This window comes from Aulonocara sp. 'chitande type north' Nkhata Bay, linkage group LG23 (assembly GCF_057382095.1).
Source record: "Aulonocara sp. 'chitande type north' Nkhata Bay isolate Kocher_YH1m ecotype deep benthic linkage group LG23, A_spYH_male_GT1.1, whole genome shotgun sequence".
Classification (NCBI taxonomy): domain Eukaryota; kingdom Metazoa; phylum Chordata; class Actinopteri; order Cichliformes; family Cichlidae; genus Aulonocara; species Aulonocara sp. 'chitande type north' Nkhata Bay.
In genome coordinates this window covers 52615790-52641495 of record NC_141365.1, presented here as the reverse complement: position 1 = coordinate 52641495, position 25706 = coordinate 52615790, and the positions used below count along the sequence as shown (strand labels likewise).

The window sequence follows — 25706 nt, the reverse complement described above, 5'->3', positions numbered from 1 at the left end:
CGATAGCTGTTTCAAGGGCATGTGACTGTCAAAGATGATCATTCCTGTTTTGTTTTCATTAAGGGTGAGAGAGTTGTGCAGTAGCCAGTCTCTAACATCAGCAGGCAGTTGAACAAAGGCAATAGAGGGGACTGGAGATCCAAATCCAGAGGAAAATAGATTTGGATATCATCCACATAACAATGGAAAGAAATATTATGATTTCTGAAAATTTGTCCCAGGGGTAACGGATACAAAGAGAACAGGGTAGGACTTAACACAGACCCCTGGGACACACCACAGCAGAGGGGTGCAGAGGAGGAAGAACGATTCCCCATAGAGACAGAGAAAGTCCTCTCATTTAAGTATGATTTGAACCATGAAAGTACTTTGCCTTTAAGACCAACTACATGTTCAAGCCTTGAAAGGAGGATGTCATGATCAACCGTATCGAAGGCAGAGGACAAGTCTAAAAGAACTAAAACCACAGGACGCCTTGTATCAACAGTCATTAAAAACTCTCAGTAGGGCTGTCTCGGTGCTGTGGTGAGGTTTAAAACCAGACTGGAATTTTATCTAAATCAAAACAAGTTTACTCTAAATTGATGTTTAACAGTAAAAAAGTTTTTATGTTTTCTCCCTAAAGTGTAAATATCTGGTTTCAACTGTGAATATCCTGCTGTGTATTGAAATCTCTCTTGTTTTGCATAGATATACTGAACAACATCCAAAGCATAATATATAAAATAACATCTACCAGAGTTTTTTCTTTGAAAGAAGCTCTTTGTGTCCATTGTTGTGTTCATCAGTACGCAATTGAAACCGATTTAGAGAGTTTGTTTAGCCGTGGAGGGAAACAACTGAAAATATGAAATGTAAGCTGAGACTCTCTAAAAATAAACAGCATTGTTGTTGTTCGGCTTTTTATTTGTCCATTTGTTGATTCACTCGAAGAGCAAGTAACGCAACCAAGTGATCAGTTTGATATCAATCTTTTGTGATACACCGTCATATTTACATTATTAGTTCAGTACGAATGATTTGCTTTGGTTCCTGGTCAAACTTAAGCTCTCCTCTGTCTGCAGCAAACTCGCAGGCAGCAGCTTCTCCCCCCTCGCTCACATGGGTGCTGTGCTCAGTCGCCTAGTGCCTGAGCTCGGATCATACCAAAATTAGGGGGAATTTACGACGGTGCGCTCTGTGCTTCGTGTGCTGTTTTTGTTTTATACAGTTGTCAGCCAGGCATCTAACTAACAAATTACACTCCAAAAGACCCCATGCTTCTGAAAAAATGACCTGGGCGTAAGCCCAGTATGCCACCCCCCCGCTCCGCTGATGGTTGACTCCAAATCTCACGAACACTATGTCGATTTGAGAACGCAGGACCGAGACAGCGAGACCTAGATGAGACCAAGACCACTCTCGAGTATCTTTGAGCTACAAGTCTGACAGTATGACTTTATTGAATACTCCCTCTTACCACACTGTTTTGATACAAAGTTACACCCAACAGTGTAACTTTGTAAACAGAATATTCATGCAAACTTCAGGCCACGTGAGAGTCCAGAGCTTCCCACGAAAATCCAACACTGTTAATGTCACCAAAGAGGTCGTCTGTGGGTGTTTTTGATTAGCACTCAACTCTTAATCTCCAACACTACGAATGATCAGTCAGCTCAAACAAGTTCTCAGTCTTGTATTATCAATCTGAAATCATGTTCTGTCTCCCATAGTGTACGTGATCCTTCAGCACTGCTTAAAAGACTGCTGCTTGCCTTTCAGAATGAGGAGTTGCTCCCAAATGTCACAAACTGTACACACCTTGCCTTTAAGTCCTGCAGTTTTTAGTTGTCTCGTTTGGAAGGGTCCTGCTGCAGTTATCTATATACCTAGCACTAACTAGATACCCAACTGCAACTTAAGCAGTGAAACTGCTCTCCTTACACAAACCCTCTTACACTAGAGTACAGTACCAACCTTTGTGCAGCGAAGCTCAACTAAACCAACATCTTCATTTGTACAGAGGCAGTAAATCACAATACTTCTGGAATCCAGCATATCTGGTTGTAGACGTGGTGTTGGCACAGATACTGTAGTCCTTTTTACTACCAGTTAAAACCTGTGAAATTCCACCTTTTCCAGGATTCCTGCTGTTCTTTTATAATTGTAATATACCTCAGTAGACCTTATATCTCAAGCCTCAGAGGAGGATGTGAATGGACTGCAACCAACAAAAGCCATTTTTAACTAGTTTAACATTTGTAAAGAGTGAAAGAATGTGAATCCTGCTGTTCGTAGTTTAATGCTGAAGACACGCCCCATCTTTGCGCACCTGTGAACCTGACCCCTCTGTGCTTGAATCTTTCCTCTCCATGTGCCACTAACAGGTGAGCTTCTTTGGTTGCAGATTGTTCACTTTGTTATCGTTCCATAAAATAAAACAACCCCTCGGGGCCAAATGTGTGAGGTCTACCTGTTAAGCATGTAACATGTAAGTGTCTAATATATACAAATACAGTCAAGTCCCTGATTTAATGAATACTGAAATAATGATCAAATAAAATGCACTGAAGTGTTTTGTTTTGGGTTGTTTGGGTCTTTGAAAATCTTTTCTTAAAGTAGATTATTTATATTCACCCTTACTATCCTACGTTTGACTAAGAAAGACGGAAAGCTTTGGAAGGATTTGTTCTTTGGACTCGAACAGTGTGGACCGTTTAGAGACCAAACGAGGCTCTCCCCTGTAAGAAACAGAGATGATGAGGTGGTCTGTCTGAGGAGTGGGGAACTCCAGAATCCACCCAGGGGGTGGAGTGTGCCTGCTTAACCAATCCAGAGAGAATTAGTACCTAAACAAACCAGTGCAGTGAACTTGCCCAAGGACCCTGGTCACACATAGCATTAGGCTTTATAATCAGTCCTCCTCCTTCCAGAGACAACGCTACCATCCTAAAAATCACCATTTAATCAATCGGCCCCGTGAACGTCGGGGAAACTGTGCCAGAACATCGTGTTTTATGCCAGCTGGTGTTGGTGGCAGCAGTCTGTAACACTGTGATACTGACAGACCCCCTCAAAGGAATGTGGCCTGGGCCTGTTGAGGAATGCACTCTTCCCACCTTTTTCAAGTCTACAGGCCCGACTGGAGGACAAAGGATGGTTGCCATGGTAATGGGAATGTCCTGACCACCCTGTAAACATTCATGCTTCTCTAACAGAGTGATCCAGGTCTGGTCCTCCAAAGAAAGAAAAAGGAAAAGTAGGCTGAACAAGTGACAGTGACAGCATCCTGATTTATTAAACGGCAAATTTAACATCTTAATGATGTTATCTTAACTAAGAGGGCGGCGCGAGCAGTCACAGCAGCCCGGTGCTCTCCACAACTTTGCGGCTTTCTTTTTATTTTGTGTGTTTTTGTTTCACTTTTCCTCCGACATGCAGGAGCACATATGCAGTACAGTAAGGCTGAACTGCTCACGCTTCTAAACCACAAAAACCTGCACACCTTCGCTGACAGTGACTGGGACTCACTCCCCCCAGAGATCCAAAGTGACACAGACTCTAATTTCACCATGCCACCGCTGAAGTGGCGTAGGCGACGGAGGCACAGGGAAGAGAGCGGGACTGAGGGCTAGGCTACGTGCTAACCCACACAGACCGGCTATTCCGAGTCTCTTCCTCACCAACTCACGCTCAATGAACAACAAATCAGATCACTTTTATTGTAGCATCACATGTGCAGGTACACTGGTACAGCACATGCGAGTGAAATTCTTGTGTGCGAGCTTCACAAGCAACAGAGGTGTGCAAAATACAACAAGAACAAAGCAAAATATAAGAATGGGAATCTGAGAATTATAAGAATAAATATATGTACAAGAATGTATGCACATTACTGAATATACCAAATATGTATATATACAGTATATATGTATGTGTGTGTGTGTGTATAAAATAAAATATACATTATACACCAACAACACAGTTAACAACACTGCTGCACGGACACAGAGTACATGATGGTTCAGTGTAGACCCTTCTACTTGCCGAGAGAGCTCACAGCGATCACAATAATAGCAGTTTATGTGCCGCCGCAAGCTAATGCTAAGTCAGCCACCATTGTTCCAGTGCCCAAGAGGAACACAGTGAGCTGCTTGAATCACTATCGTCCAGTTGCTTTAACACCCATAATTACCAAATGCTTTGAGAAAATCATCATGTCACACATTAAAGCTGCCATCCCTGCAGACCTTGATCCACACCAGTTTACATACAGGGCAAACAGGTCGACAGAGGACGCCATAATAACAGCTCTTCACACAGCCCTCACACACCTGGAAGTCGTAACACCTATGTTAGAATGATGTTTGTGGACTTCAGCTCGGCCTTCAACACAGTTCAACCCCACAAACTGGTTAATAAACTAAGCAACTTGAGACCCAGCAGCTCACTGTGCAGCTGGATACTGGACATCCTGAGTGACAGACCCCAGAACGTCAGGATGGGAGCGCACACCTCCTCCACCCTCACTCTGAATGTAGGTGTCCCACAGGGGTGTTACCTCAGTCCCCTCTTATAGGGCTTTGGAGCGTGATGTCACGGGAGGGGGCGTAACCACCGAAGCGCCATTTTAGCAGGTCAAGCTTAGGGCTAAAGGAGCGAAAGCACACAGATAGCATCAGCAATAGCATGCACTTCGGGAAGGGAATAAGCTGGAAAATGGGCTCTCTTTTTATCATTTCCTCACCTGGAAGCAACGTGAGGCAGCTCATGTATCGGATGTTACCAAGAGAAGGCGTCTAGCCTGGATAGCAGCTGTGAGACCAGCTGATATCCAGTTCTCTATCATCCACAGATATCTGTTGGTGCTCCACACATTTTCATTCAGGTAAGATCTAAATAAGTTCATATCACTCTTTATAGCCCATTAGTTTTATTTTCAATGCGCTCTGAGGTCATAGCAAATTAGAACAACATCCTAATGAGTGATTTTGCAGAACTACCTTCTATTTATAGAGTTGCTAATTGTTTTTCATTATTGCAGCAAACCAGCCGATGAAATGAATGAAACACATCGTGACTGAGTTCCGACGCTACACATGGGGCACTACGAAATCCCTGCTTCAAACCACATGCTACATACCAGCATGCCAATCAGATTACTTCATCCATGTCGGGGTGAAGAGGCGACCCTTCTGATGGCAAAGGTTCCCAGTGGGGCAGTAAAACCAGGGAAAATGCTCTTTTTAAATACTCTTAAAAGTCTTGTGCTGTTTATGTAGTGACAGTAAATTACAGAACGCTATAGTGGGTGATATTATTTAAATGCTGTCATGATTTTATGTGAACATTTTGTCGTTTGTAAACTATACATGACATTGATTCTACATTGTAACTGATGTGATGTTCTACAAAGTGGTTTTAATTAAAAATAGGCAAACCTTTGTTTGTTTCTTCATTCAACTTTTGAACTGTGGTATTTAGTAACTACATTATCAGTAAATGCAAATTATTTACATGCCCCCCTAAATTAAAACATTATGGGTTATTCAGAACGGAACTATGCTTGGAGAAATATTTTCCCATCAGTTGATCCAACTCCTCCACAGTAGCAGGTGGAATGTTTCTTTTTTGAGGACGGCTCCTTTTACCTGTCACTACAGATGGTCTGTTTATGTTTTGATCAAGAGCCTTTTTTTGGGCAGCTGAAGAGGAGAAGTCTATCTTATGGCCAACCTCTGGCTGTATCTTGGTCACATTACCCAGCAAAACCCAGTATGCAGGTTCATCTGTAACAGTCCTTGTGCCACAGATCCTCACTGTTGCTTCTACATTAAACAGAAGAGCAGTGACGTGGGTGCAGGTCTCCATGACTCCGGCCTTACAGCTGCAGTGGGCGGCTTCAACCTTCCCTGTGATGCTCACAGTGACCCATGGCTGCAATGCTGGTTCATTTAGTCTTAAAGAGTGCAGGACCTGAAACACACACAAAGTTCATTTAAAGACAAGAACTATGAGCCAAGGCCGACGCAAATGTGTTGTATCTACTTTATCATAAATGTAACAAAGTGTTTAGAAAGTTAGCACATACATGTCATTTTTTATCTTTTTATGTATCCATCTATAGAACGCCGCTGTTATATTCTAAATCTGCCTGTTCTCTGTCAGAAACCCACCTGCAAAAAATGAACCTAAAGCATGTAATCAATCAAAGCTTTATTTGTCACAAGCAGGTTGCCCTGCAGTGAAATGGGACCCCCCGACCTTGAAAAACACTGAAAAGTACATAACAACGGGAAGGTACAAGAGGCAAAAGAGAGACCTCCACTCATGCTGTGCTTCCATGGTAGGACAGCACGAGAACAGGAAACAAAAAACTCCTCTGCACGAAAAAGCACATGAATGTCCACAGCACAACATTGTGCTGTGGACATTGTTGTTGTCTTCACGTTAGAGATGGAGAAAGCATAAAGTGACAATTATGAATCACTTAATATGATAAGGACATTCTGCAGGTCATTAATCAATGTATAAAACCAAAATAGAATATATTTTCAGTTACACAGGACAGTGTTGGTCAAGTTACTTGAAAAAAGTAATCATTAACTAATTACTGTTTACTTCCTGAAAAGAGTAATCCTGTTACTTTACTGATTACTTATTTTCAAAAGTAATTAGTTACTTAGTTACTTAGTTACTTTTTAAAAACACGATTTACAACCTGAACAGGTGATAAAACGATAGATCTTTCAGCCCAATTCTACTTTTTCTGCATAATCCATCATACAAAATGTAATCAAATGGAAAAGTCTCTTTTTAAAACTTGTTTTATTAGTTTTAACCTTTTAACTTTATGCATCAAGCAAACATTAGATTATATGCAACATTCTCTGACTGGAAAAAATTAGTTTAACATTTAAACCTATTTTCTGCACATTCCAGCTCATAAAATAAAATATTTTTTGTGTTTACACTCAGTCTTTCAAATAGATGCAAGTAAAACACAGCAGAAAATAAATAAAATCAAAGACTAGCGGTCCTGTTGCTCTATTTTCACCTGTATAGCAGGAGTGAGGTAGGCGGAGGTTTACCCTGGTGCAGGTGTGCCGCAGCGGTCAGTGGAAGGATACGGCAGTGTCTCTGTGAAGTTCACATTCCAGCGGCAGCGTATTTGGCGTTTGCTCGGGAGTTCAGGGGTTTTTTCGCTGTAAAAAGAAGTTTTCTTCCCACACGGTGAACAGCAGACGCAAATGTTTTTGTCACTTTTTGCGGAATCAAACTCAAAGTAAGGTCAGTACTTCCACGCTTTAAACGCTGCACGCTCATACTATCTGCAGCACGTGTTATATGATCCATTGTTGATCTGCACACAGCTGTTGTCACGAACGTCGCACACGCTTACGTCACTGTCATGAGACGCAAAGAAATCACGGTTTTAGTAACGCAGCGTGCTTACTGGAAAGTAACAGTAATCTAATTACCTTTTTTGTAATAGTATCCCTTACTTTACTCGTTACTTGAAAAAGTAATCGGATTATAGTAACACGCTACTTGTAACGCGTTACTGCCCATCTCTGCTCAGGACATAAACACGGAAGCAAGGTGTATAATTAAGAGAAAGAGGTCGCGTCCAAATTCATGGGCTGCATCCTCCTGAGGACCCGGTCTACATGGTCTACGTGGGCCGGGTCCTCAGAAGGTCGGGTAGGCCGGAAGTAAACGGCTGTGAAATTGGACGGTCCAGCCTTCTGATCTGCGTCACCGCTGTCTCGGTGGAGTTTAATAAACTCGGCCGTCGGGTCCTTGCGGTCTAAAATATAACAGGACACTGGAGTAAACTCTCGACCATCTCACACACTGTTTATCAGTTTTCTGTCTGACGTTTAGTCAGCTGTGTGAAAACCAAGGAGGAACCCACCCGGGGATTAATAAAGTTTTATTTTATCTAATCTAATAACTTTAATCTCAGCCAAACCGATTTACTCACGAACAAACAAAACACTGAAAAAAGCCAAACAATAAAATTTTTAGGTTGTCTAAGTGACTTATATATTACGTTTAACCCGAGCAGCGACAGTCCGTGGTGATCTGAACATGATGTGCCGGGAGTTGTGCCGTTCTCGGCCGCATCAGTGACCCTCGAGCTCCCGGCTTGCTATCGAGCTGGTGGGTGGCAGACGTCTCTGAAAACGTCGAAGCACTTTTGCAAATATGCGATATATATGATATATATATATATATATATATATAGATAGATAGATATGCTTGGTTGGCAACCAATGTTAAGGTGCATTACCGCCCCCTGGCTCACAGCTCAGTGGACATTTAGATGAGAAAATATATATTTGACACGTTTAAGGAAAATGCTAATAAAATAAAAATAAACAAAATAAATGTTTATTAAGCAATTTTGATAGGAAATTGCTTAATTTTAGAAATGTTTTTGCTCCTTTTTGCTCCATAAAATAGTTGTTTTTTTAGAATCATTCAACTTAGCAGTGGGATTTACATGAAAAGAGAAACAAATTAAGTTTGAGTGAAAATGTACATTTTTTTGCACTCTCTGGTCGACTGACTCAGTGAATCAAATGACTCAAAAACCGATTCAATTTGGTGAGTGACTCATTAAAACTCGATTCAGTAAAAAGAATCAAATTTACCATCACTAGCACTATGAATTCTGGGATATGGTAGGCCATGAAGGACACACCCGACCCATCCTTCAAATTCGGGAAAAAGGAGGACGCATTTGTCGGCTGCATTCGGAGGAGTCTACGAATTTGGACAGCCTTGTACCAACTGCACTGTGGCAGTGATGTGTATTCCTCTGATTGGGAGAAAAGAAAAAGGAGGTGTGATTCTGTTCTGAATGATTCAATATGTTGCTTGTCTCTTTGAGACTGTCATTGTTTTTGTTCTAAATAAAGTTCATTTAAAAAAACAAGAATTTGGACAGCCTTCGGCTGATGACCTAACAGTTTATACTGGAGAACTGTAGCAGTTTTAATCACTTCAAACTGGGTAGAGGAGGCACCAGTAGGAAGTATTTGTGCTTCCTACTGTCACGTGGCCGGGTGGCCGGTACTGAACAGTAGTGATGTGTCCTGTGTGTCGAAGCTTCGAATCGTGCGTCGGGTAATCGCGGGGGCGTTTTTCTGAAGCGCGTATCGAGGCTTGCTTTGATTACGTATGCAGTGACGTTCGAGGCCTCGCGGGCAGTCCGTACCACGTGACTGATTCAGGGACTGGTTCATCGGTTCGCGCCAGATTCGAAATAACATGGGCAGGAAAACAGCTGATTCCCCATCACACCATGTTGTGGAATTGGATTACGTACGTGCTACATAGTTACTTGTGCATTTCTTCTTCGATGGAACCAGCAAGGAAGAGATGTTTTTTTTTAAATTTTGTCTCTCCTAATAAAGTATGCACACAGTAATAAATATCACAAATGATAAACACCAAAATATAAATAAACAACACTACACATCCTATAATCTGATTTCTGTCTTTTAGTTTATTAAAAAGTGAAGCACCAAACACTAATTTGTGTCATTATCCAGATGTACATAAGGTTTACACATCATTATAATCAAAGAGCCCGCTTCACTTGAATTGTCCACTTGATGGCGCAGTAGAGCAAATGAATCATCACAATGCTTCGAACCATGAGTCGACCAATTGGATGGAAAGCTTCAGTTCATCATGAGGCTTCATCTCACCATCACTACTGAACAGGACTCAGGTGCAGAAACCCAGAGCGGAGACAGCAGATGATGCAACAATTTATTAGGTTTAAGTGCAAGAGAAAAACGTGGCAAAGACAAAAAACAACGAGACGTGGAGTCTTGGTGCGGCGTGGCCTGGGGAACGTGGCTATGGCGAGGGAATGAGGCCTGAGTTGCGGAACGGAGCTGAGTGGGGAACAGTCACACTGAAGGAAGAGGATATAGGAGTTAGGTAGGTAGTGAAGGCAGCTCTGCAGTGGCCAGTTGTAAGAGCAGCAATTCTTACTTGCAGTTAGGGACCTGGAGTGTTGAGAGGGGGGTGATGAAGATCCAGGGGAGGCTGAGTGGCGTGGAAAAGCTGGCCTGAGATCCGGGGCTTCAGATGGAGTGTGATGGCAGGAGGGCAGGCAGGTGAGGCACAGAGAGATTTCCAGAATGATTACTAGGTATCCTGAGTCCAGAGGTGGAGTGTGAGCCAGGGTGGATACAGCAACTGTAGCACAAGAGAGTCGTGTTAACAGGATGAATCACAGCAAGAACTTAACATATACGGCCTGTTACCAACATGTGTTGATGACGAACTGGCAGTGAATGAACATCAACGTGTGGTTTAAATCCCTCTGGCTTGATTGCCTGCAATAGGCTCCAGGTGTGCGGGAGCTGGAGTTGGCCCTGCCCAGGGGCGGATCCCAGGTCAGTTCAGGAGCCTTATGGAAATTCCAGCCACCCACCGCAGACCATGACACCTACTGGAAGTACAAATATTTGATTTACTGTTTTTTTTTAATCAACTTTAAATCATGCTTTTTATTGTTTTTGTTTTTTAATGTCTCTGTAAAGCACTTTGAATCAGCTTGTTGTTGAATTGTGCTATATAAATAAACTTGCCTTGCCTTACTCAGACTCTAGTAGCGCACCATTGAGCATATGTGATATGTGTTTGGATTCTAGACACAATATTGTTTTTTGATATAATTCATTTGATCTGGGCGATCGTGGCTCAAGAGTTGGGCGTTCGTCATGTAATCGGAAGGTTGCCGGTTCGAGCCCCGGCTTGGACAGTCTCGGTCGTTGTGTCCTTGGGCAAGACGCTTCACCCGTTGCCTACTGGTGATGGTCAGAGGGCCCGGTGGCGCCAGTGTCCAGCAGCCTTGCCTCTGTCAGTGCGCCCCAGGGTGGCTGTGGCTACACTGCAGCTTGCCATCACCAGTGTGTGAATGTGTGGATGATTGTGCAGAGTGTAAAGCGCTTTGGGGTCCTTAGGACCAAGTAAAGCGCTATACAGACCATTTACCATTTAATCTATAGAGTCAAACATACGGGAATAGAAATACATTTTCCGTGTCGGTTTGGATGAAAATGAACAGGCTGATAAGTTTGCAAAAGCTGCAACAAGAAAAAGTCATGTAGATATGAATATAATATACAGTAAAGGTGAGGTTAAAGGAACAGAGCAGGGAAAGGTATATTATTATAGTATACAGAGAGCAGTGGGACACTGTAGAAGAAGTCATAGAAGTAAAAGAAGATATCATTTCAAGAGTAAGATTTGGTCACATAGGTTTAAATAACACTTAAAAAGATGAACAAGAATGAGACAGGGAATTGTGAACGTTGTGGACCACAGGAAACATTTGAACATGTGATGTTGGAATATGGTAAACATAGACGGGAAAGACAAATGCTCAAATCTGAATTGAAGAAGAATAGAGTTCAATTAAGGGTAAAAGAAATATTTCAAAGGGACACAGGTGGTGTAGTTTATAGGGAAATATTTGATTTTTTTTTGTTTGTTTTTAATATTTTTATTAGGATTTTCTTCATAGTAACAGACAAAGACAAAAGAAAACCAGAACTTAGCTCAGGCTGTTTTGAGGCACATACAAGGCAGTTGAGGTAAACCACAACCCCTCCAGGAATCAAAACAAATCACAGTAAGACCAACAGTCAGGCAAATTAATTCAGTTTGGGAAAGCCCTGCAACAAGGAGGATGCCAGTACAGGTCCAACGTAGATATGGGTCCCAGGCCTGTGGAAAGAGTCCAAGGTGGAGTTGAGCATACAAGTTATATATTCATTGGGAATACAGTCCGTACAATGTTATGCCAGGATTTCTTAGTTGGGATGGCTAGCCTGCCCCAGAGGAGCAGGATATTGTTTCTGGATGAAAAATAACAACTGGAACAGCCTCTTGTGTTTGCCTTAGAAAACCAGATTGTCCATTACTCCCAGTATAAGAACTAGAGGGTCCAGAGGAACAGCAGGAATGAAAATAACTGAAAGTACCGTTGCAACATCAGACCAAAACCTTAGAATTTTCCCACATGACCAAAAACAATGCATAAAGTCCCCCCCCCCCCCCCCCATTCACATCTAACATACAGGGGAGCGGTTTACATCTGTTTTACTTTTTAAAGAGGGTGTGATGTATGCACAATCAATACATCACACAATTTTGAACTGAAACGATTTATCTTGGTTACAGACAGATATCCTAGAGACACAGGCCCAAATCTCCTGCCAGTCTGGACCATTTCTAGAGCGGCCTAGGTCTCTTTCCCAAGCCTGTTTAGCAGCCAGGAAGTGAGGGGCTGAGCCGGAGTATCCTTTAAAAGGAACTAATGGAAATATTTGGGTTTTTAAAGAGCAATAAGTATTTATATGAGACCATAGGTGTAAAACTGTTCCGATCCACACTCCAGCCCAGAAGGTGGCGGTAATGCACCTGAAGTTTGACAAGATAGACGAAGAAGAAGAAGAGAAGGGGGGGGGGGGGATACCTACCTTGGCACGACACCTGTCGGATAGTTTGCTTGTTACACTTGTTTGAAAAAAAAAACCCTGTCGGATAGTTTTTTTGTGTAAGCTGATTGGTCAACAAGTCGAATAACCACTTCCTATTGGTTTACTATAGTGACATCATCGCGCACTTATTTGAATGACGGAAGGAGCATATTTTCTGCATGAGATGTCTAAAAATTAGCAAAGTGTACATCAACAGCTGGTAACTTAAACTAAATTAACCAGCCTTCTTTGTTCACTACGTTTGCTAAGCTAACGTTCAGGGCCAACGCTAACTTGTTAGCTACTAGTGCTGCTAACACAGTCTGTGCCTGTTTGCTCGATTACAATTATATTTTTAAGTGGACGTTTATTTATCGACTTTCTACAGGAAATACTTACAGTAAGGACTTAATTTAACCACTTTAGGGAGTCTAAGGTGAATGAATGTGAATGGCTGAGTAAAGAATACATTAAACGAAGGTTCCCGAGTTGTGTTGAGACGCCAAAAGAAGAGCTTTTCACTGAAGCCCTTTGGACACTTGTTGATTTCTTTCTGCAGACCGAACCGATGAAACAGGTAAGCTACGTGATTAAAACAGCATGATTAAGGTGGTCCGAGGCTGCTGGGTTGTTGGATCGCCTTTCATACACTGCTTAGCGACCGCTCTCCGATACACGAGCTGCATTGTTAATGAAAGCTGGGTTTACGTTGAGTGGGACGTTTTTACGCGTGGATATGGACTTCAGGACTACTTATGCTTTACAGTCAAGAAATCAAACATATGTTTATCTGTGGAGCTACAAGCAGTTTCAGGTAGAGCTGTATTTGTGTTAACTGGAAAGTGTTGAACTCCGCTGTCAGTGACGGTTTGTAAATGGCCTGTATTTATTTTATTTTATTTTGTGTGTGTTGCAGCAGGAACAAGTGGAGTGGGATGACGTGAACAAACGTTTACAACATCATGGTTTTAAACCGGTGTTTTTTGCAGATCCCGCTGAGAATAAGAGTCCTGCAGGTAAGAATTGTCACTACGAGACTTTATCAAAGGTCACGTGTTACGGTGGCCGAAAGTGAACAATCGTATCAGGCTGAAGACTGTAACAACTATACATGGAAACAAAAATCATAATTGAAGACGGCTAAGGACAGAGTGTTTAAAATTAAAGTGGCTCAACAATATAGTTACTGTGTTAAATTTCAATAGATTTAATTTACATGCAACTTTAAATGAAAAGAATGATTTAAATGGTCTTTTTGTTGTTTACTTGTTTATAAATTCTACTTTGAGTTTTAAGCAAAATGTTTGGCTTGTCAGTGTGATTTGATGAGTAATGTATACGGTTGTCTGTGTGTTTGCAGATTTGGTCCTTCTGGACAAGAAGTCGGCTGCTGAGCTGAGGACAACTCTGAGGGTGATGCTCACAGACTCGGAGAGAAGGCAGGCCCTGATCCAGGAGCTTGTCATGTCCAACAACCAGCTCAAGTAAGTTCAGCACTGTGTAAGAAACATCCTAAGTGGTGCTGGGATGTTATTTAGTGATGTTTTCAGTGAAACATGTTTGTAACTATCTGTTTAAACATGGAAACTGTAAATAGCCCCCCACCCCAAGGACATTATTGCAGTTACGAATGTCATCTTACTGGACTGAACCTCAGACTGTCCTGTAACGTGGCTAGGAGAGCTGGGGTCTGTTTCAGTGACACATGTGCAATGCTACTGCTGGATAATAATAATGTATATGCAGTGTTGTATAGACCACCTGTCCTGCTGTCATTTAACCTCTCCAACATCAGATGAGTATCAGGAACACACATTTCTTGATCCTCACAGACCAGTACAGGCATGAAATGTGAGACTGGGTGGCACACTGCTGAGATGGAGTCTGTATGGAGCATGTATGCTCACCAAGTGTCGGGCAGTTTCTGTTGGTGCTTGGCTTTTCTCCAACAGTTCAGCTCTATTCAATTCAGTTTATGTTTATAGGGCCAAATGATAAGTTTCCTCAAGACGCTTTATATTCTCAAGCAAAGACTCCAAATTAGAGCAGAGAAACCCCAACAATCATGTGACCCCCTATGAGCAGCACTTTGGCGACAGTGGGAAGGAAAAACTCCCTTTTAACAGGAAGAAACCTCCGGCAGAACCAGGCTCAGGGAGGGGCGGGGCCATCTGCTGTGATTGGTTGGGGTGAGAGAAGGAAGACAGGATAAAGACATGCTGTGGAAGAGAGACAGAGGTTAATAACAGATATGATTCAATGCAGAGAGGTCTATAGAAGAAAGCAGTCCTACATATTTGTTTAATATGAAGGACAAGGTTCCTCACAGTGTTATTAGACGACATGGTGATGCCATCCAGAGTAAGAGTCTGGCACATTCTTCTGGCTACATGTGCTCTTCTTTTCTCACCCTTTGAGATTTTAACTTGTTGATGCTGTTTTAATAATTTTACGTAGAAGTTTGAAGTCATGTTGCCATAAAGTATTCAGCGAGCCGTTCAGGGCCTTAGGACTACACAAACTGCAGTCAGCAGGTGCAGACATGCTTTGCTTTGTGTGTCGTCAGAATGGAGGTTCAGGAGCACATGAGCCGAGCAGCTCAGCAGTGTCAGAGGGTCACAGAGCTGGAGGAACTGTTGGACAAGGTGAAGACCAGAGTCCAGGATCTGGAGGACCGCTACCTTAGCAAGGCAGTCCAGCAGCACAGCCACACACAGCAACTGCAGAAGGAAAAACTGGAAGCACACGTGGGTCGTTCAGCTTTTTATTTCACTGTCTTTGAATTTCCCGTTAACAAAAGGGCATTTACAAAGAGTCAAAACAAACGGCACAAGCACTCGAAGCCACAGTTACTTCTTACAACTCGGCACCAAGTAAATTAAATTTCTTTTGGAAGTCTTAGTCATGCTGAACAGCTCTGTGCATGTAAAACACTGAAAAAACACTATAGTTCATATAAGCAGATGTCTCCAGGTGTCTGCTAAAGTTTACATGATGTGAACATATTATCTGTAATGAACAAAGTCACCAAAGTTAACACTGAACCTTGAGCTGTTTCCCAAACATTTAACAGGCTACCCTGAACTCTTTAAGATGAGTGTAGGTGTTTATTTTCATCGACTGCATGTTTTCTCATAGAGCACACATTTAAACATTAATGTTATGTTTCATGTTTCAGTGGTTTGCAGTTTCCGTGTACTGGTAAAAGAAAAACCTTCTGCGTACTTTCAGAGACGGTGTGAGATTCTAGAGCAAAAGCTGTCGAAACAGAAAGAGGAGGCAACCCAGCTTCAGAGGAAACTCCATTTCATCACCAAAAAAGAAGAGCAGCGATTGGCTTTGCAGCGTCAAGCCTCCCAGCAGAGGTCTCCTGCAGATCAACAGTAAGATATTTGAAAACCTCACACACAAGATCATTGAACAGTGTGTAAAGTCTGTTCTAGACTGTCTAGGGAGGGCAGTCAGCCATACTGTTGTGCAGATCTGTAGAGGAGGGCTCATATCAAATAATACTACAACAATACCAAGTCAAAGTGAGCGTATCCACATCAGTCAAACATGGCATGTTGTAGCAGGGCCCATGCTCAAAAGTCAGGCCTGTGCCCCAGACGTGCTCAGACATGCAGACGGGAACATGCTGTGAGTTTTTGGGGAAGTTTGACTGAGTCAGCGAGGCTTAATCTGACCTCAGATTGCCTCAAATTTGGCCTCATTCTACCCCTCTAAGTCAGAGCACCAGCAGAAGAACCTGGAGGAAACAGACCAATCTGACCCAAGGTCAGTGCACGTCACATTGTCAATGCGATGTCTCGAGAACAATGCGATGTAGGATTTTCAAATTGATACCATAGTTACATGTAATAAAAACAAATCGGAGACTAGTTTGAATCCTGGTGACCTCGACTTCAAGGTCAGGGGTCAGGTTTTCTGAAAATTCAGTGAATGCAATAACTTTAAAACAAGGCGATTCTGAACCTGTTAGGAGGCTGAGGGCTAGTACTGGCTGCTGCTAGCAGTTTCAGATCTCTCAAAAGATGTCTAGTTGGATTTGTATCTTGGTTCCGGCTGAGCCACTTAAGGACATATACAGACTGGTCCTGAAGCCAGTCCTTTGTTATCTCAGCTGTGGGCTTAGGGTTATTGTCGTTTTGGACGATAAACCTTTGCCCAGGTCTGAGCTTCAGAGCCATCTGGAGGCCACTGTGCTCATTAGGACCATCGGTGCTGCAGGGATTGTTCTGTAGTCTTTCCCAGATCTGTGCCTCGATACAGTCCTGTCTCTGCGGTCTGCAGACTGCTCTTTGGACTTCAGGACTTGTGCCCTGACATTCACTGTCAACTATAGGATCTTATATAGACAAGTGTGCTACTTCACAACATGTATCCAGTCAACTGAATTTACTACAGGTGGACTCCAAGTTGTAGAAACTAAAAGATAAGCAGTCTAAGGAGCTTGGAAAGAAAAGCTTCTGGACTTCTTTAAGTTTCTTGAAGGCAAGGCAAATTTATTTGTATAGCACAATTCAACAACAAGGTGATTCAAAGTGCTTTACAGAGACATTAGAAACAAAAACAAATAAAAAGCATGATTTAAAATTGATTAAAACAAGCAAACAAACAAACTAACTAAACACACACATTTCACACCTGTTCGCGCGATCTGAACCCTTATCGTAAGGGGAGCTACCAGTCCTTCTGTGGACGAGCTACTTTCTATTTTAAATTCCCTGAATTTAAAATACTCTCTAGACCCAGTCTAGACCCAGCTGGGGAGCTACCCAGAGCTCTAAACCCACTTAACAAACAAACAAACAAAACAGTATATAAAATCAAAACAGATAAAATCAGAACAGTAGAGAAGATCAGTAGTTAGTGTAAGTTTTGAAATTTAAACTTAAAAGTGTGGATTTGGTGCTTTATTCAAATGCAGCTGAGAACAGGTGAGTCTTCAACCTGGATTTAAATAAACTGAGTGTTTCAGCTGATCTGAGGCTTTCTGGGAGTTTGTTCCAGATATAAGGAGCATAAAAGCTGAATGCAGCTTCTCCGTGTCTGGTTCTGACTCTGGGAACTGATAAAAGACCGGATCCAGATGACCTGAGGGATCTGGAAGGTTCATACTGGGTCAGGAGGTCACTGATGTATTTTGGTCCTAAACCATTCAGAGCTTTATAGGCCAGCATCAGAACTTTAAAGTCTATCCTCTGACGGACAGGCAGCCAGTGTAAAGACCTCAGAGCTGGACTGATGTGGTCCACTTTTTTGGTCTTAGTGAGGACTCGAGCAGCAGAGTTCTGAATGAGCTGTAGTTGTCTGACTGATTTTTTAGGTAGACCTGTAAAGATGCTGTTACAGTAATCAAGCCTACTAAAGATGAATGCATGGACTAGTTTTTCCAGGTCCTGTTGAGACATCAGATCTTTTATCCTTGAAATATTCTTGAGGTGATAGTAAGCTGACTTTGTTATTGTCTTAATGTGTTTTTCTAAGTTTAGGTCTGCATCCATCACTACACCCAAATTTCTCGCCTGGTTTGTGGTTTTTAGATGTATAGATTGAAGTTCTCTGGTGACCTGTAATCGTTTTTCTTTGGCGCCAAAGACTATTACCTCAGTTTTGTTTTTGTTTAGTTGGAGAAAATTGTGGCACAACCAGTCATTGATTTCCTCAATGCATTTACCAAGAGCCTGTACAGGGCCTCGGTCTCCTGGTGACATTGTGATATATATTTGTGTGTCATCTGCATAGCTGTGGTAGTTTATTTTGTTGTTGTTTATAATCTGTGCCAGTGGGAGCATGTAGATGTTAAACAGAAGGGGTCCCAAGATGGAACCTTGGGGAACTCCACATGTGATACTTGTCTGCTCAGATGTGAAGTTACCTATTGATACAAAGTATTTCCTGTTTTCTACGTATGTTTTGAACCAGTTTAGTACAGTTCCTGAAAGACCTGCCCAGTTCTCCAGTCGTTTGAGTAATATGTTGTGGTCAACTGTATCAAATGCTGCACTGAGATCCAGTAAAACTAGGACTGACATTTTTCCACTGTCTGTGTTCAGACATATGTGTTTCACCTCTCATCTGAGAAGCTTCTTCAGTTCTAAGAGCAACTGGTGTAATAAAAGCTGGGACTCTCCACTTCCTCCTCTTAGAACTGAAGAAACTTCTCAGATGAAACACCTTCAAAGTAGGGCTGGGCGATATGGCCTAAAATTCATATTGCGATATAATTTGAAGCATGTGCGGTAACGATATATATCAGGATATATTCTTTTCTTCTGTATAACGTATTTTTCACACTATAAGGACTTAAAATCCTTTAATTTTCTCAAAAATCGAGAGTGTGCCTCATGTATGATTTCTGGTTGTGCTTACTGACCTCGAACCGATTTTGGCAGAAATCTGTTAAAAAATGTTTTAGTACAACTTTGGTAAGCAGCACTGCTTGATGGATGTCAGAGCATTACGCTGCCGTAGTGAGGAGCTTCGCGAAGTAATCTGGGTCCAAAACTCCGTCAGTTCAGGTCCCAAAGTCAAACGAACACTGAGAGTTAAACTGTCTAAATTCTTTCATCTTTAATTAAATCATCAGCGTTGCTGCTTTACCAGGTGTAACAATTAAGTTTAACATCCATGAAAACAGAATTTATTAAATTTAACAGAGTTAGAAGTTAACAGGAAGTTAGCTCGCTAGTTTCCACCTAAACATTTCATACCGTGTTCTGACAGAGATTTTTTTTAACTAATTCAAACGTACAGCTCTGCTATCACTTCCAACATAAATGAAGACAGAAACTAAACAGCAGTGGCGTTTGCAGGGTTACTGAAGTTGGACTAGCTGGTATATAATGTTGTGCTACGTGACTGCTAGCGACACAGCTATGTTAGCATAACATTAGCACAGTGAAGCTGGAGGATGAAGCCAACTTTTTTTCCACTCGATAAAAGTTAACGTGAGGGATTCTGGTGGTCAGGGACAAATGCAGTCGCATAGCAGGATGCTGTACACGGGGCAAACTTCAGTCAGGAGAACAACTGAGATCATTCATCCACAATACGAGGTTAGTCATTAATATACTGCAACAACATGGGAACAGAGCAGCTGCAGAGAATTCAACATTAATGAATCAATGTTAGGGAAGTGGAGGAAGCGCAGTTTTTGGCTTCCCCCATATTTCAAAAGTGCTTCATCTCTTTGCTGTGACTGTCGGCATAATTTGCAGATGATAATGGCTGTAGCCGCTGCAACGCTTTCGGCCAAAGCCGGCGCAGCTTGATGACATCATCAACACGCGCTATCGCAATAGAGCGATATAGTCTAAATCTCTATCGTTGGCCAAATTTATATCGTTTCTATCGTATATCGCCCACCCCTACTTCAAAGAAATCCAGACCCTTTTCTTTCCGAGCTCCTTAGACTACAATGACCTGGATGACTGACAACCTTCACAGACTAAAAGATGAACACTTTTGTTAAAGTTACATTTATTTATTTTATGAATTTGCATTTTATGAATCCAGTTTCAAACAAGGCTGACAAAATGTGGAGCCAGTGAAGGGCAGTGAATACTGTAAAACCCTTGTAGGTTGTACTGTGAGGGGAATCGGGTGTAAACATCTGCCAAGTCAGTTATGTGGTAAAGAGCAGCTTGTTCTTAAGCAGCCTTGGGCCCTCTATGGCCCACTGTGAGTCCTGGTATCAGGAGGAAGTGTTGTTATTTATTTATATAACAGCGAATCACAACAACAGTCGCCTCAAGGTGCTTACTGTTGTAAAGCAAACACCCCACAATAATACAGAGAAGGGACGGAAAACCTATCAGCAACCGCTTTGCTGATTATTTTGATAGTTGACGAATTTGCCTAATATTTCTTCAATTAGTCGATTAATCAGCGATTATCTCAATAATAACCGTAGGGCCCCGTGCCCACTGCCGTGCCCACTGTAGGGCCCAGGCCCACTGTAGGGCCCAGGCCCACAACTTAATTGTTGTGACACGTGTTAGAAACGCAGAGAGGTGTGCTCGATTTGCCACACGGAGCAGCGCGAGAGTAAAGAGATGATGAGATTTGTCAGTTGCAGGTCTTTTGCCCACAACCGAGATGACAGACCTTGCCGACCGTACATACAATACACAAACATCACATTGGGGAGACAGGTCAGGCTAGGTAGCGAGGAAAAAAAACATTGAAATGTGTAACACAGAAGGATAATACAGGAATGCACAGATATCAACACACCACAGCACAATAAACACAGACAGCAACATGGGAATGAGTTCCAGTGTGTACATCTGATCTGGGACCGCTGCAATCTTTGACTGCGCCTCCAGCTGACCCGATGTCCACATCAGAGGGGAGGTAAGCGTTGGAGGTGGCGTTGGATCCGGGGTAGGGAGGGTGATGCATCAGTGAGTGCTTATCAGTATCAGTATATGTGTGCGTGTCCATAGTAGGGCTGCCACAAACCATTATTTTGATAGTCGACTAGTCACCGATTATTTTTGCGATTAGTCGACTAATCAGATCATCATCCATTGGACGTAAAACGTACAGCTTATTGCACCAGCAGCATCTGCTCTTATATAACTATCATTAGCTTACAGCTTGAAGTGTTTAAGGTGCTAACTAAGAATAAAGACAAGATGATAGTTTAATGAATTTTAATGAAATTTGCAGATTGTTTCGGTGGAGTTTAATAAACTCCTTGCTATCTAAAATATAACAGGACACCGGAGTAAATTCTGGAGCATCTCACACTTCTGATAATCAGCTGTCTGCTTCATGTTTATTCAGCTGTGTAAAAACTTTAATCTCAGCCAAACCGATTTACTCAGGAACAAATAAAACACTGAAAAAAGCCAAACAATAACATTTTAAGTTATCTAAGTGACTCATATATCATGTTTAACCTGAGTAGCGAAAGACGGCGGTGGGTTTGAAAACGATTTGCCGGGAGTCCGGTGTTCTCACGGCTCTAGTGAGCCTAGCCCCCGGCTAGCTATCGAGCTAGTGGGTAACAGACGTCTCCGAAAACGTCGGAGCGCTTTTGAAAATATGTTAAACGTTTATTTTGTGACCCAGAAAGAATAATAAGAGTAATATTAAAACTAACTAGCTGCCACCATTGTTGGAAACTGAGCAGGGCCGCGCTATGAATTCTGGGACACAGCTTCTTCTTCTTCGGGGTTTAACGGCAGCTGGCATCCTTGTACATGCAGTGCTGCCATCTTCTGTTTCAGTCCGTTATTACACTCTTAAATCCTGCTACTTATTCCTGCGTCTTTTGGGATCTTACAAAGCTTCAAACGACTCGTCGACTATTAAATTAGTCGTCGACGATTTTGATAGTCGACTAATCGTGCCAGCCCTAGTCCAGAGTTCAGCTGAGACAGTGTCCTTCGCCCTGCCAGGCTTAGTAAACAGTCTTCCAGCCAACCCAGGTGGCCTTGCAGGGAAAGGGAAGGAACAGACTCAACACAGTCGTTATCAGGGAGTTGTTGTTCAGTTCCAGCCTTGAGCCCACAGCTGGCACCAAGGGGTAGCTGCATTATGATGGTAATTTTTCTTTTGCAACAACTCATGAGAATTTCAAGCTGTTCTCTAACACTCCGACACCGACACTGGTCTCTCAATCTCCTGTTGGAGAACCGTGAGCTTCCCCATGATGGTATCAAACTTGCGCTCCGTGGTGTTGTCATTTTTTTGCTCGGAGAGCCGATTCTGAAAACTCACAACTGCAGTCAGCTGTTCTACGATGTAACCCAATATACGCTCAGAGGTGTTATTCTGAGTATTCACGGCAGCTGTAAAGCACGAGGGAGGGGCTAATAATCGGCTCAGTCATTTTTAATGATCGTTGAAAGCCCAGATCGTAATCAAGATTAAAATTCGATTAATTGAGCAGCCCTATCGTCAGTCACACTCCATTAGAAATGGTCATGCACTGCATTGTGACTCATGATAGACACAAAATCCAATTTAAGTAGAAACTGAACTCCCACTGACAAACAAAAAGCCTCCAAATAGTGTTTAAATATGAGTCTCGTGAGTTTTTTGCTGTCCAGACTTTAACCGTGTGAAGAGGACCAAAGTGAATTTGACCCCTGTTCCTGAAATTAAACAGAATTTCTGTATCCAGGAGTTCATCTCATTTCTCATTCGCAGAGCCAACTTCCTGTGGAGCTCGCCAAAACAAGACGGCACAGCTGAGATTAGCGAGCTCATCAGTGACCCAGCCAAGGAAGCCCGGCTGTGTGTCTACTATCATCATGTAAGTGTGACTTGATGTGGTCTCGGGCACGTACTGCTTTGAGCCTTTTTTCCTGACATAACAGAAATATTTCTTCTTTTCTTTCCTGAAATTTCAGCTGTTGAATGAGATCAGTGCAGTTGTAACTGATCATAAAGGTCCTGTGAGAGTCCACAGACCGGACTTCCAGGATGTCCTGTCTACACTGAAAGTGTGGGCAGAGCAGCTCGATCTGCTGAAGGTAAACACCAACAACCTGCCAAACTATCTCGAGCCCTCGGTTAGGTATGTGACGTTTGCTTTGAAGATGAACTTCCTGTGCATGCGTGCTTGTACGTAGGGTCTTCAGTGCAGTTTAAAAGAACTGTCTGTCAGACTAATGCCCTTACAACCATGCGATGGTGGTTATAACACTGACGAAGCAGCAGAGGTTGGAGACATGTTGCTGCTTGTAGACGCCATGCTGGAAAATGCCTCGGCTGATGATAAGGTACAAGTTTGTTACTCTTGTTTGTAGTACTTTATCAGGCTGTTGTGTAAATGACACTGCAGGGCGCGGTGGCTCACATGTCTGAGCGTATACTTCAGAGAAGCCTGCTTATTGCAGCGTTTTCTTTCCTTGTTAGGTCCTCAGAAGCCCCACTCGACACACTCTGGAGTCCATGGTGTCTCATTTTCAGAAGCTGTTTGACGTCACCTCTCTGAGAGGAGTGTACCCCCGTATGAATGAGGTCTACACTAAACTGGGAGAGATGACCAATGCCATGAGGAACCTTCGAGATATCCTTGATCTAGGTGACTTACACACAGTGCCTAGTTATGGATGTTATTTATGCAGTATGACAGTCTGGGCTTCTATCAGCATCTCCTGGACACATTTTCCTTCGTTTGGATTGAAACCCTGAAGTCAAAAGTAACTAAGAGTCATTAAAATAAGCAAACTCACTCCTGGAGGCAGAGTAGACCTGTACGAGGAGGTACTAGTGCTAATGCCATCCATCCATCCATTCGCTTCCGCTTCTCCTTTTCAGGGATAGCTGTCATAGGGCGAGAGGCGGGGTACACCCCGCCTCTCGCCAGTCTGTCGCAGGGCCAACACACAGGGACAGACAACCATTCACACCTAGTTTGTGAATAATTTGGATTATCCAATTAACCTGTCCCCACAAGCTGCATGTCTTTGGACGGTGGGAGGAAGCCGGAGTAACCGGAGGGAATCCACACAAACACGGGGAGAACATGCAAACTCCACACAGAAAGACCCCGGCCTGATGGTGGAATTGATTGAACTCAGGACCTTCTTGCTGTGCGGCAACAGTGCTAACCACCGTGCCACCGTGCTCATGATAATCCATTGTTTGACTGTATAAACATGTGGATGTGAACTGCTCGTTCTTCACATCCAAGATATTCCAAAGTACTGCACAGTAGTGCTTAATTAAAACTGTTGGCAGACACACTGTCCAGAGTAAACTAAAAACAATGAGTGTTTGGAACATAAGAGCAGTGACTGTAGAGGCCTGGACCTGCCGAACACTGCTACTCCCTGCAGGTAGCATCACCTACACTTATCTGCTAATGCACGCCTTGGCCACTAGATGGGGCCGACTGACAAAAATGAATATTTGTATAACTGTATCGTCTTCTTTGTTTTTGTGTGGTTAGATTAGTGTCATGTCTCCACTGGCTGTGACTCTTTGTTTTCGATTACTAACAAGCATCTTCCTCCTGACCTTGACCACAGCAGTAGCTTTCATAACGGCTTCTTTTTCATGCTGCTTCCATAATCAGGAGAGTCTTCCATATTACACTGAGTGGATTACTGTCATTCAGCATCATTCAGCATGAGACTAACAGGGCTGTCTGTGGTTTTGTCAGACGGTGGCGTTTCTCCTGCTGAAGTTGTGAAACATGTGTCCAGACTGGTGTCCTCCATTGAAAGCATGGCGAGGTTCCCTGAGCTGCTGGGAGACATTGATATTGACAGGTTTGCTTTTCTCACACATGAGTTGGACTACCAGATGGCAGCTGCTCAGGCCTGCTTCAATCTTTGCTCCTGTTTTTCAGCATCATCATGAAGGTGAAACAGCACGAGGAGTTCTTCCCTGCGTTCCATGCCCTGGTTACAGGAATCTTACAGACTCTAGGTAAATTCAACCAACTCTATTTATTTTATTTACAAATGACTTCTTGGTAGAAATAAATCCAGGACTCTCATCCAATATTACTGAGGAAACATGAAGATGAACAGATCGTGGTGTTTCCAGGAGCTCGCAGTCAGAATCATTGTGGTGTTGGGTGCCTTCCGAGCACTGACTCGTTGTGAACTGCTCGTTGTCATGTGATTTTAAGACGATCCTGGGCTGGGATTGGCCGAGCTGACTTTAAGCCTGAGATTTCTACTGCTGCTCTTCTCTCTGTGTGTTACAGGAGTGAGCCACCTAGACGACATCCTGCCAGCTCTGAAGGCTTTGACAGAAACAGCACAGTGACCTGATCAGCTTTTTGTTTTTAGTCAAACCTCTATTTTATAAGCTGCCTGAAAGCATGGCTGATGCTGTTTTCACCTCTGTGTGGATGATGCCAGCAGATTTTTACACTTTTGATACTTACCATTGTAAACCTGGCAGGAGTAGATGAGTTAAAGGCACGATGTGATGGTGGTGGTGCCGTAGGAGGTGTGGTCTCTGAAAATCACGTCAGTACTGTCAGCACTTGTGTTTGACATGTGTACATAGCTGTAACAAAAGCAGGCCCCAAACATGGGAGGAATAAAGCATTTGTCAGTTACTAGCAGTTTGATGTCATTTGGTTTGGTGAGCGCAGCGTCCACACACGTCTCATAGATTTATACTCCCAAGCACTAAGAAGCAAAAGTGTTCCAGCTGTAAACGGACGAACGCCTCACATGGAGCTGGTTAGCATACCGTGTTACTGAGGGAAGCACAAAATGTTGCGCTTTA

General features: G+C 42.8%; 1 protein-coding gene and 1 long non-coding RNA gene across 3 annotated transcripts; one reads left to right on the top strand and one right to left on the bottom strand.

Moving 5' to 3' along the window:
• Window positions 1-9778: 9778 nt before the first annotated feature.
• Window positions 9779-10423, bottom strand: LOC147303044 (uncharacterized). Its single transcript, XR_015127071.1, has 3 exons — window positions 10273-10423; window positions 9994-10200; window positions 9779-9913 (listed from the first exon to the last, which is right to left on the bottom strand). It is a non-coding gene; the product is annotated as an uncharacterized LOC147303044 (long non-coding RNA).
• A 2045-nt stretch (window positions 10424-12468) lies between these two features.
• On the top strand, window positions 12469-25533 carry cep70 (centrosomal protein 70). Of its 2 annotated transcripts, none has more exons than XM_086283123.1 (12): window positions 12469-13068; window positions 13408-13507; window positions 13852-13975; window positions 15058-15238; window positions 15723-15874; window positions 22659-22764; window positions 22862-22984; window positions 23084-23233; window positions 23370-23538; window positions 24622-24730; window positions 24811-24890; window positions 25174-25533. In XM_086283123.1, exons 1-12 carry the CDS (start codon window positions 13060-13062, stop codon window positions 25233-25235), a joined length of 1365 nt encoding a protein of 454 aa, XP_086139249.1. In that variant the 5' UTR covers window positions 12469-13059; the 3' UTR covers window positions 25236-25533. The 2 variants fall into 2 exon arrangements, with proteins under 2 accessions (XP_086139249.1, XP_086139248.1); XM_086283122.1 differs by lacking the exon at window positions 12469-13068 and adding an exon at window positions 13151-13305.
• The last annotated feature ends 173 nt before the right edge of the window (window positions 25534-25706 follow it).